The sequence below is a fragment of the Silurus aristotelis genome (assembly GCF_946808225.1).
Source record: "Silurus aristotelis genome assembly, chromosome: 22".
Classification (NCBI taxonomy): domain Eukaryota; kingdom Metazoa; phylum Chordata; class Actinopteri; order Siluriformes; family Siluridae; genus Silurus; species Silurus aristotelis.
This window is the reverse complement of record NC_139595.1, coordinates 6,477,325-6,489,672: the sequence shown is the minus strand read 5'-3', so window position 1 is coordinate 6,489,672 and position 12,348 is coordinate 6,477,325. Positions and strand designations below refer to the sequence as shown.

Sequence of the window (12,348 nt, the reverse complement as noted above, 5' to 3'; positions counted from 1 at the left end):
CCTCAGTTATTAGCTTGTTTCACAAGATGGAATTAAAGATGAATATTTAACCGCCTTTTAATGGGGACCATCAAAATCTTTCCACCCACCCGATAAAGCCCCACAAACTCTGTCATTTATGGCAGTATAAATTTCCCCAGTAATGTTATTTCTTTGGCATAATTTTATGTAACAAGCATAAATCAATTAGTACTTAGCCAGCTACAATGCTCATTCTGATAATTTAGCATGATAATTACTGTATATTCAGTTTATATGATGGCATATGGTGAAATCTCTGGCCTGTTTGAAAAAAACCCTTCAGGCTCAGATTAAATAACAGTATCATGGTCCTGTAATCCAATGCGTTCGAAGGGGCACAAAGCCAGAGCATGGCAGGTTTAACTGAAAGTCAGCTGTTGACAGAAAATAGCAAGCAGATTTTGTAGCTCTCACAGTTAGCATTGTTAAAGTGCATGTGTTTGCCTTTTGTTTCCAGTTGTTTACACCTGACGACGGTGTGTGCTGCACAGATAATTACTTTTCTAAAGAATTACTCTTCCAATTCAATTGAGCTTCGGTGTTATTTCGCTGCTATTCCCAAATTCACGCGATGCGCTCTAATGCAAATAACGAACGCTTACTTTTAAAATTAGAATTATAGGCAGAGTCAATGAACCTTTCGTTTTCAGAGTTACTTTTGCAATGGCTTCCGACTCCAACTCTGCCTTTTCATAATGCTTTCTCCAATCGAATTTCTTGAATTGAACTTTAGTAACCTTAAAGAGACACACATCCTTAGTTTGTAGACGACTTGGGATTTAATATTTGTATAAGTAGCAAGAATATTTACATGGAGTAGAAGATAAAATAGTAGTGCAGAGATTTTGACATATACTGCACAATAAACTTGTTAGGTTTCCATAGATCCCTTGTGTATTAGCAGTAGTTGGTTTAGTTGCAGTAATTGCAAGAATAGTGATAGGAGAAGAAAGAAAGGCACTATTCATTAGAATTATAGTAGAAACAATCATTGCAGTGTTAGTAATAATTGTAGAAGTGGGTAGCCATCGTATTAGTGATAGCATTTGTACAATTGTAGCGAATATTAGGAATAGTACCAGTAATAGTAGTATTAGTAGTAATAACAGTAGGAACATCAGTAGTTATAAGTAATACACGTATAGCAGTATAAGTAGTAGTAGCAGTTTTAGATGGAATAGTAGTTAGTCCTAGTATTGGGAGCAATTTTAACAATAAGGGTGTCTGGATTAGACAGAAAAATTAGGACTAGTTGCCATTGTGAGAAGCAGTAGAAGCATTTGGAGTAGTATTTGGAGTAGTAGTAGAGAAGGAATAGTAGTAGTAATAGTAGTAGTAGTAGTAATAGCTACTTTTCTCAAAGACAGCAGTTGATTTGTCTATTGATCTTGAGAAACCAAAAGATTGTAGATTTATTTGTAGATCAAGTATGGATCTGTGTATTCAACTGTACACATTAGCCTGTCTGTAGGGCAGAAGCTCGAAAGAAGATAATAGACAGTTGGATAAAACAATAATATAGTGGTTCTAGAGCATTTAGCACTAATCTTGCCAAAAGGGTGGTTGCCTAATTGTGCAATCAACTATCCAGATACTGCATTACTGGTTACTATTTAGTTAATGTTAAATCTATAGGCAAACCTGTAGATGCCACATATAGGTGACTAATGGGCATTGGCTGATTTCAGAGGAAGATAAATCAAGAGTATTGATTTGTCCCTAAATTATTTATTTTGACATGTGTAGCACAAATGAATGAAGTAAAAAAAAAAAAAAAAAAAAAGATTTTTGTGAACCACAGAGCACCGAAACGAAATAGCTCCATGAGCTTGCTTAAGGATGTAGATTTGTGGAGTATCTTTCTGAATTTTAGAAGTGGAAGATGATCCTCGTGTGCCTTTTAAATCCTGATGACTCAGCACTCTTGAGCCGCAGTGAGCACGGAGGACCGGGAGCTCCCCCCAACCCCCCCGAGTGACCTTGGAAAGGTTGCGTCTAAAACAGATGCCTTCTGTAGCCTGAGTTAAAAAGGTTTTTCAGATGGTTCTTCCCTGGGGTGATCAATAGGACAGATATTGAACAGAGTCATGAGAGAAATATCAGTAGCAGCAGCAGCATGGTTTTTGGTACCCCTTCAATGCAGTGTCCCAGCTTCCGGGAGCTACACAAAATAGAGCGAGACAGAATCTTGATGCGAGAACTCAAGCTGTTAGTGTAAGTCTGTGTGTGCAGCTGCGCCCGTGGGTATCCGTGCATGTCTGTGCATGCGTTCTTGTGCTTGTGAGTTCATTTGTGTGTGTTTTTTTTTTAAATATTGCCTCTTGACTTGATAAATGAGACCCAGCAGTGAGTGAGTGTCTATGGAGTGACACCACTGTCTATAATTAACTTCAGCCTCCTGGAAGGAGGATATTGGAATTTGCATCTACTGGTCCAGAACTGATTTAGCACACAAGCTCAGGGCTGTCTTTGATTGATGGCAGGCTATGTTAATACAGTGGGCAGTGTTTATAATGGCGGCAAGGTGTGCAAGGATGTTTTCATCAGTCACTGAGGGCAAGAGAGGAGAACTGTGACTAATGTTTGTAGCAGTCATGTACACTAGTCCTTAATCTAACTATTGATTTTATTTATTTTGGTTTTTCTTGCCAATTTCCTCCCCAATTGACCATTTTCACCTTTCAATCAACTTTCCACTATTATAGAATAGCCTCTTAAACAGGGAGGGTGAATTTAAATACATGCTTCCACATCTTTATAAAATGCTGCTCATGCTGCAACACAGAATAGTGTAATAGGCCAAAGGAAAGAGCTATCTGCTTTCTACTTACTATGTAAACTCATACATTTCCACTGTGTTTTACAGGGAAGACAGTATGCCATCTTTTCAAACTCTGAGAGAAGGGCCCATTTGACTTCCTTAACCTATGGAAGGATAGACAGTTTTTGCCAATGGAAATAATAATCTCTGGATAATAAGTCAGTCACTGCTTTCTCTTGCTTCCTGGTCTTTAAATACTGCAAAACAGATTATCCACCAAATGATGACCATTTTGCCCTATTGACCCCTAGTTATGAATGGATATGGAATTATTGGGAATGGAAATTATACCATTCAGATAATACCCTGGTCAATGCTTTCTCTTGCACTTTTTGCAGTATTTGAAGGTCAGAAATGTAATTGATGTCTGTTCATTTTTGAAAAACAGGGGACTGTGACCTGCCAGCCAATGTATACCTGAAGCCTGTGTTTGTGGACATTACAATTGACTGTCACTGCGAATAGCGAGCAAAGGAAGTCTTTATTCAGCATTTTAAACTAATCTACTGCCATTCGAAGATACATACCAAAGTCCTAAAGGGCCACGCATTTTAATATATATTTTTTTTCTTTTTTGTTTTCTCATGATCTTGAATTAATCTTCCTCTGATTTTAACATAACAAATATTGTTTCCTTGGGATCAGTACTTAATTTTTTTGTGTATACATGCAAAAGAGCATGTTCTAGATTCAGCATCATGGATAATAACCATAACCATTTGTGGCAGCAGGTGGTCCACACCTGCCGGAATCGGCTTGTCCGTGCGCCCACACCATCACGTTTTATTCATGATGCGGAATCCAGAACATTCCTCATGATCAGTAATGAACTTTTCTTTGTATTCAGAAAAATGAATTACTGGTCATGAGGAAACAATGTTTATGTCAGGATCACGAAAAAATTAAGTAATGATAAGGAGAAAATAACTCATTATGTCGAGATCACGAGGCACCAAGAAAGAAAAAAATATTATAATGGATGGTCTTAGGACTTCCATAGTTATATACTGGTCCAACTAAATGAGCTTAGAACATTGAATTGCAACCAAATGCTAATTCAAATGTCTAATTTTGAATCAACTTCTGTGCCTCTTTCCCAAATTCCCTAAAATGTCCATATAACTTATGTCTCAAAGTATTTCTGCCTTAGGCTTATGGCTGTCAACATCTGTACTCCCAGTGGGTAAGCATTGGAAAAGAACAGGTGTGATGTTTGCCTGTGCAAAATAGCAGATGCAAACCAAGTTGCTTTACGTGTTTGTGGTTTGATCTTTCAGAAATCTGTTTGCTGACACGAGGGCGCCGGACAGCGAGTGTTCAGGCAGAGACATACTGCCGTCTTTACTCACTCTCTGTGGACAACTTTAACGAGGTTCTGGAGGAGTACCCTATGATGAGAAGAGCTTTTGAGACCGTGGCCATTGACCGACTCGATCGCCTAGGTAAGTGTTGTACTTTATTAGTGTTAATGTGCACTTTTGAAAAACAGTAGTATAGACAATTTTCTCAAGATTTGAAAGGTAAGTGCCGAAGGTGTGTCAGCTGCTTTGGGTAAACATTCAAAATGTATTGACAATGAAAACAGAATTTAACTTTTGTTTTCCTAGTACCATAGAAAGAATGAAAAACAGATCTATAATGAAATGAAACAGATCTATAAAAGGACTATTTAAAAAATTATAAAATGCAAGCTATTCTAGAACTATGATTTTTTTTTACCATTCTTATAAAAATTTGTGTAAACCTGACTTCTTTTTAGATGAATTACAATCTTCTATTTATTCCCTACCAGGAAAGAAGAACTCCATCTTGATGCACAAAGTGCAGCATGACCTGAATTCGGGTGTTTTTAACAACCAAGAGAATGAAATGATCCAGGAGATTGTGAAGTACGATCGAGAGATGGTCAAACTGGTGGACTTTCAGCGTCCACGAGCCATGTCTATGACAGCCTCAGTCCCTGGTGGAATATTTGCCCCACCGGGTCAGTCGCAGGGTGCCTCCGCCATTGCCACGTTACAGCAGGCCGTAGCCATGAGCTTCTGTCCTCAGATGGCAAATACCCTAGTGGGCGCAGGCACTCTTCAATCTCCTCGCATGGTCCGGCGCTTCCAAGTAATCCAGAACCTTTCTAGCTCTGCATCTGTCTCCCCCATGCAGCCACAGCCACCGGGCCCAATGCCAGGGGGCGCGTGTGCTTCCGCTGCCACATCCAGTCCACCTGTGCAAAGTCCAATGGCACCAACAGGCTCAAGGACATTCCAGTATAGCTGTAGCCCGATGGGTGGGCGTACAGGATCTCAGCTATCTCTTGTCCAGCAGCATGTGCCTAGTCCGACGCGCAAAGGTGCCCACTCCCTGCAGCATACAGACAGCCTGAGCCAAGACGCCCGTGCATTGTCCACTTCCCAACCCTCTCTACCCCAGGATGGAGTGACAGGTGTGGGTACCAGCCCAACAGCCTCAACCCACGTCTCCTCTACGTCAATTGGGCCACAGCAGGCTCCTCACCCTGCTGTACCCGGGCCCTCTGGAATCAGAAGTGTTGTACCTCATAGAATGGTGCAGCCTCACCAAATGCCACCCTCCACTCCACCCCCTGTTGGTGGAGCAGGGCCAAGCTATCTCGAGCCAATTGTGCACAAGAAAGATTCTATAGTTAGCCTCCCTGAAACGGACCCCACTATCAGATCCAGGCTCTCCTCGAACCTCTGACCAAACTCTGGCATATGCTGACATATTGGCACTATTGTGTGTTCTGTACCCAAAGGAAGCAGACTGTGTATTGTCTAGGTGGAGTATTCAACTCAGTCGATCACTAAGAGATACAATGTCTAAAGTGTAACTAGGTTGAAAAGGTGGGAATTTCCTAGCGAGCCCACTCATGTAGTTACTCCCTTCTCATTCAGCAACCAATTTCCCCAGATTTCCCCAGAATTGCTGTCTTTGTTCTAAAGAAGTACATGGAAAGAGAATTTTTGTTGTATTCTGTAGATTCCATACGATGCAATCTGGCCTGAGCTGGGACTTACAGAAAATCAGGGACTTGTATCACATAACAATGATGACATTTTAAGCTTTGCAAAAGTGTTTTTGAGTGTCCTTTGTTCTGTATAACTGTAGCAGAAATAACTAGCTGTTCTTCATATTCTTGTAAGATATTGATGAAAATAGTATTATATAGACCGCTGGTCGATCTTCTATTGATATGTAAATAGGATACATTTGGAAAAGGAAAAAATACAGAAAATATCTTCATTGTATCTACTCAAAAACCAAAGTTGAGCTTGGTTGAGTTTGGTCATTTCTGTGTCAAATAGGAAAAAGAATTGAAAAGAAAATGCATTTATTTAACTGCCTTTATTCCAAATTTCGAAGCCATATATGTGGTAAGTGTGAATCTATGTGGGAGTGAGGCGGGGGGACGTAAGCTTATTATTGATTTATCGACCTGTTTTCTCAAGAGAGTGTAAAGCCACTGTAGTGAAATGACTGTTTTTTTTTTTCTTCTTGGGCATTTTGACAGATGTGTTTGTAACAGTAAAGGCAATACCCCAGAGCTTCTGGCATGCACTGATGAACATCAATGACTCTCTATTAGGGGATACCAAAAAAGTAGTGACCAGGTATTGATACCCAAAAGAATACATTTCTGAACTGTGATCCAAAATGCAATATAATACTAATTTTCGCAATGCCCTGCCTTTTGCCTCGCAGTTTAGTTCTGCTCTGTGAATGCTTTATTCAGATGTATTCAAAGGATATTTTACGGCTGAAGGTAAAGAAGTGAAATAAAATTAAAACGAGGGAGAAAATGTTCTTGTAAATCATATTTAGTTTTTATCGTAAATATAAAATTCCTGAAATTCTCGTTTTCTTTGCATGCTACGATTCAGAATTGACATTACCCTAAAAAAAGCTGTTTTTTAGCCGATACTGGTAGTTGAATTTGCAGTAATAAAGTGTTGCAGTAATTCACTTAAATATAGTTTTTACCAGTTGAACATTTAGAAAAAAAAATTTGAAACCAGCATAACTTACCTGAAGAAATTCCAATCATTTTATCTTGTAAGGGAAAAGAAATGCAGCATTTTGTTATATTAACTTGAAAAAAATTATTGTTCAAGTAACTAGTATTGGCAATATTCTGCACTTTACCAAAATGTCTGAGATATTAATAATGAAAAAAGCTGATGGTTGAACATTTTTAATAAGATTTAACTTATGTAAATCGACCAAATCTTTTGTTTGGTCTTTGGTTGTAAAGAAATGATCATCTTGATTTAAAGCTATGTAGGTAACTAGGTTTCTAGTTATAAGCTACTTGTTACTAGTTAATGGCTGCATTTTTACCCTCACTTAAAATGTAAATATATTCCTGTAAATCAGTTGTAAACGAGTCCGATTAGTCAAATGAGCTTATCGAATACCGACATAAAAAAAAAAAGCTGAACTCAGATGGCCTATTCGTTCCTGAATGTATGCCGACTGGCGTTTACTGCCATGTAAATAGAATCATATCAATTAATGCAAAATGAAAAAGAAAAAAGTGCATATTTGCTGAGTGTTTATTGTGGTGATCAACTGTCGATTATGCTAATGAGCTAATTACTACTTAATTGCAAAAAAAAAAATCCTTTTGTTATATTGCCACCATTACTTGCTAGAAGCTGGACTTTAGACAGAAAACAATTTAAGTGGGTGGGGGAGGTCAAGTAAAAGAATACATACAATTCCCCTATGTGTGTCTTCTAAAGAGAGAATATGGTAAATCACAATATTCATAAAAGCCACAATGAGGTGATTTGGGGTGGTTTGAAATGATTTGCTAAAACGGATGCAGTTTTATCAGTGCAGTAAAATAGCGGCATGGGCATGTCTTACATTCATGCTCAGTTTCTTATCTTCATTATTATTGATAATAAGATGATAAAGATGGTGCAATCCGAGGCAATATGTCCCAATAAAAGGCTATTTTGAGTCCTTCGGAGCTGACATTGCCATTTTCTAGAAGTAATGGGACATTTGATCGAATGAATCTTGAGCAACCCCTGAAATTCTGGAGATTTATTTATCTTTAATTACACTCAAATGATAATTCTTGTACTGCCATGCTTTCTGAATTCTGGGTTTTTTGTGGGTGTTTTTTTTTTCTCCTGCAATTCTCATTTTCTGAGATTAGCGAATGTTTTATTTGTTCTTGTTTATCCTGTGTGTACACCGTAAGTCGCCGGCCTACTGATAAAAAATTAATTCTGAATGGGTTGAACCAATTGAAATGCATATTATATGTATGGCTGTGGTTTGCAAATGACTGAAACTGTTTATTTTTGTAATCGTGCACTTATGCCGGCCCTATTTACGCTGCTATTTTAGGCTCCGCTACAAAGAAATGTCTTCAGAGGATTGTCGTATGAGGTGGTCACGGTCAGTGCATACATACAACTTCTCATAGCGACATCTAACCTGGTGAACGGTGAAAGACAGAAAATGCAACGGAATCGATTGGCTTCATTTTTTTTACTGTAACAATAGCAATCCTGATTGAAGTATTTCCTTTGAGTAGAGATTTCGAGGAGTTTTTTTCTTCTTCTGTACTTTTTCCCTGACAAAAAAAAATAAATTTCTTCTGGGGCAGAAAGACCAGACGTCAGCTTTCCTCACCATGGCTGAAAAACTGACACATTTTTGAGAGGACCATCATCCAAACCTCTTGGTTCACAGTACCATTCACGGTACAGAATGCCTTGGTATCAAATGTCTTAGTAAATCAGGGTACTTTGTGTTTTTTGTTAAAATACGTGTTTTTTGTTTTATTGTCTCTAAAGTGTGCACCGATGCACAATTTATTTAACGTAGGCCAGCATACCTAGTGCCTAGTAAATACCTAGTTTCCACATTGTCTATTTTAGTGGTACTTGACCTTGTATAAAGAATATCTGCAAATATTTTTTTTTCTTTTTTTTACCTTGCAATATATGTACAATATAGCTGCTGAATAGTTGTTAGCAACATAAAAACAAATAATCCAGCATAGTCTTTCCCCACGTTGGGAGACACAACTTGCACATTCTTGTTTGTCTGGACTTTTGAATGCAGTTCATCACGGAGAACATACCAAAACATCTGCTCCACCGGAATGCTGCTTTACACTGGGAGCCACCAGAGCAGGCTTTGCTTTTTGCGATCCGTAGACATCACACCAGATGGCTTTTGAAAAATCAAAGTCGCCTCTGTAGATGCCAGCTGAGCACACACACACACACACACACACACACACACACACACACACACATAGACACAGATCAAGTGAAAAACATCAGGGTCGAAAACATTAAATACATTAGTAATCCAATATTGAAATGCATGCCTAAATTAATGATGAGTATAGAACAGTTTCACATTGATAAATATAATTAAAAAAACTTTATCATTTTATATAGAAATACTATAAAACACTATACAGGTATTATAAACAGTCTGCCTGTTTAAACATATCACTATATTTATATGTAACAATTAAAAGAAAATTATGACTAAGTTGGTATAAGGTGCATTTGGCGATTTTGAAGGAAGTTACAGAAGCTGAAATACAGCCATCTTTTTATTTTTATTTTTTTTGGCTTCTAAGCCACTTTTCCAATCAATCATAAATATAATGAAGAGACATCTTAGGGTTTAGGTTTTGATTGGGTAAATAAAATAAAATTTAATGAGGAAAAAAAACCCACCTATGAAGCACTAAAATATAAGATGTGTGAGAAATGCAGAATTCCTCGTGAGGCCTAACAGGCCACCTGCTATTTTTTTTAACACCCCCCCCCCCCCATCAATGGAGTACGGTAGCAAAGCTTGGTAAGCCGACTGCTCTTTTCCTCGCTATGATAAAATACAAATGCAGATGATGAGCTCCTTATGTTTAAACACGTTTTCCTGTGTTTTTGCATGAATACTGAATATCTATACGGTTCAGGTTGCACTTTATGAAGTAGCTAAACCACCTTGAAGCACAATTATTTTTGTTGTTTAAAGTTGTTCTGGTGTAAATGTTTTGATTGGTGGTGTAATTTTGTTATTTCATTGAGAAGACAGCGGTTGTTCACTGTGCTAAAGTCACATGGGGATCTTGGTAGCACATTTGGTTTCAGAAAAAGGGATAAATCGCAAATGCTGAAAAGCAATGTAGGTTTATGATCCAGTTGCACCAAGTCGTAGCAAAGCCTCGGCTAGTTGTCAGTCTGCGAAATAATAGCATAAAGCGCAAAGGGTGATTCTTTGAAAGCTAATCGGTTTAAGCAGGGTTTAGAAAACAAAATGGTGGTGGAGAGAGAGCTTGACAGAATTAATAATTAAAGTGCTGCCGCATCACTATACTTAAGTAGCAATGAAGCGAGTGCTAAATCCCTTTGCCGCAACTATCTGGGAGTATTCGAGCAGCATAGCAAGACATTCTGGGTGGATAGGTGTCTCAATAAGGACAAGCTGATTTCCCTACTGCAAAGAAATCCTTGTTCTTACAGTCATTTTTGAAGAGGGATAAAGGTGCTTTTGCTGTCTACTGCAAAAGTGAAAACCTGAAACTGCCTTGATGCCTGTGCAGCCAGACTGAATGTCATTTTTTTTTTAATAAAATTGCAGAATTAAATGTTTCTTCAATGGTTGCAGACAAAATGTATTCAGATTTTTGTCTATGATGAATTGAGTAAAGCAAAGCCCCCAATCAGGTTCAAAAAAAGTCTGTAAAGTGTTTAAAGAATGACTTTACTAGGTTGAGGCTTTATTTCTTTTTTCATCGGCTTATATTTGTACTTGTCCAGTGGCTGTGAAAGAGAAGTCTCTATTTATTGCTGCTGTACTCCTGCTGATTGAGGCTTAGTCATGATTAGCTGTATGTGTGTGTGTAATACACACTTACCCAGTCAAATATTAGTCATTCGTTGCTTGTGGCTGTTGATTGAAGTGCACTAGATGAAAATGACCCCCCAACATGCCCCTTACCACTTCCATCTTTAAACAGCCATCCTCCTATCTATTATGTTTCGGTTAGATACCCCTCCAGCCACTAACTGCACTAACACATCTCAATTTTTATAGAAAGGAAAATTATGAGCAACTTTTTTTTAAAGGTTGTTTTATAATGCAATGATGATTAATCTGATAATGCACTCTGGAGTGATGTCTATGGCAGTGTTGTGCTAAAGCTCCTGGTACTAAGCATTATACTTGTCTTTTTTTCAGTAACCTGCTTCATCAGTACCAATGTTGTTAAAGCATTCCTTACAGATGAATAATTGTTGTGCAATAAAAAATTTTTAGAGCATTGGCATTTGATCCTACACGACTCGCTTGTCATTTAAGGTCAAATGAAAATAACATTTTATGGAACAGAACGGGGCAGAAAATAAATTGGTCTGACACGATGCAGATTCACTGCTACCATCCTGATGATGATTAATAATACAGTAGTCTCCTCTTATAGAGCAAAGCTGTTTGTGCAAATACATCATACTTTATATAACTTTGGATTGTCTGTAAATTAAATTAGTTCCTGTTTTCACTTATGTTATAGCAGCAATTGTATAAATAGTCATACTCTTACCAACTTTTTCTCCCTGTCTGCACCTTGGCAACCCAAAAAGCCCCTCCTCTATTACACTATTACTATTATAAAGCACTGATACTAAAAAATGTATTTCTCCTCTCAAAGAAGTCACCATATCAACAATTACACAAAACAAATGCATGGAGCATCTGATAAGCAAAGCCCATGTATTAGTTCTAACAATAGATCAATAACATCTTTATGAGATCCCTTGATGTTTTTGCATAATCATCTACAGATCGAAGAATTTAGGCACATAAAATTCAGGACCTGAGACATGGACATGGTTATCTCCCATTCATTATTAACCCATATAGAACCTCGTAATAAGAAGGTCACGAATTGCATAATGACCCACACTGTGTAACCTTTTCACTGACGTTAACTTATTGTCAACTATACAATGTGAGGTATTGAAGAGATACTTTTTTGATTACATTTTAATTACTATTACCACCACAGACCAAACCCAATAATGGAGAATAGCAATTGAAAATAAATAAATAATGAAACCTAAATCTTTGTGGAACTCATTACTGATCACAGTCAGTAATGGATCTTAATGGAAAAAAGTTTCATCATAATTATCCCAATTGGAAATTAGTTTTAAAGGCAGGCACAAACATATTGAATCTGTAAATAAAGAACTATTTGACTGCATTACTTGAAAAAAAAAATTAAACCATCACAGAAATCTGGATGGTTTCCCCTACAATCCTGTTACAAACCATTATCTTTTAACCATTAAAACTATTACCAAATGGTTTCCATTATGTCGTGTGTTAGCACTGATCATTAAATTGTAATTAATATCATTATATCATTCATTAATTATCATAATATTATAAATGTCATGTAATTAATAACAACAGTCTGCTACAAAGGCTTAGGACTGCAGTTTGCA

At 37.5% G+C, this 12,348-nt stretch overlaps 1 protein-coding gene and 1 long non-coding RNA gene across 2 annotated transcripts in view; one reads left to right on the top strand and one right to left on the bottom strand.

The window, feature by feature from the left end:
* LOC310717159 (potassium/sodium hyperpolarization-activated cyclic nucleotide-gated channel 2) overlaps positions 1-10,464 on the top strand; it is a gene marked incomplete at its 5' end in the record, with an annotated part of 63,155 nt that extends 52,691 nt beyond the window's left edge. Inside the window, 2 exons of the mRNA XM_083524872.1 lie at positions 4,120-4,284; positions 4,635-10,464. Coding sequence (XP_083380998.1) covers positions 4,120-4,284; positions 4,635-5,557 — 1,088 coding nt within the window. The 3' untranslated portion in view covers positions 5,558-10,464. The remainder of the gene's footprint in view (positions 1-4,119; positions 4,285-4,634) is intronic.
* LOC310717199 lies at positions 3,189-9,090 on the bottom strand. Its single transcript, XR_014530757.1, has 2 exons — positions 8,961-9,090; positions 3,189-8,511 (listed from the first exon to the last, which is right to left on the bottom strand). It is a non-coding gene; the product is annotated as an uncharacterized lncRNA (long non-coding RNA).
* Positions 10,465-12,348: the final 1,884 nt, after the last annotated feature.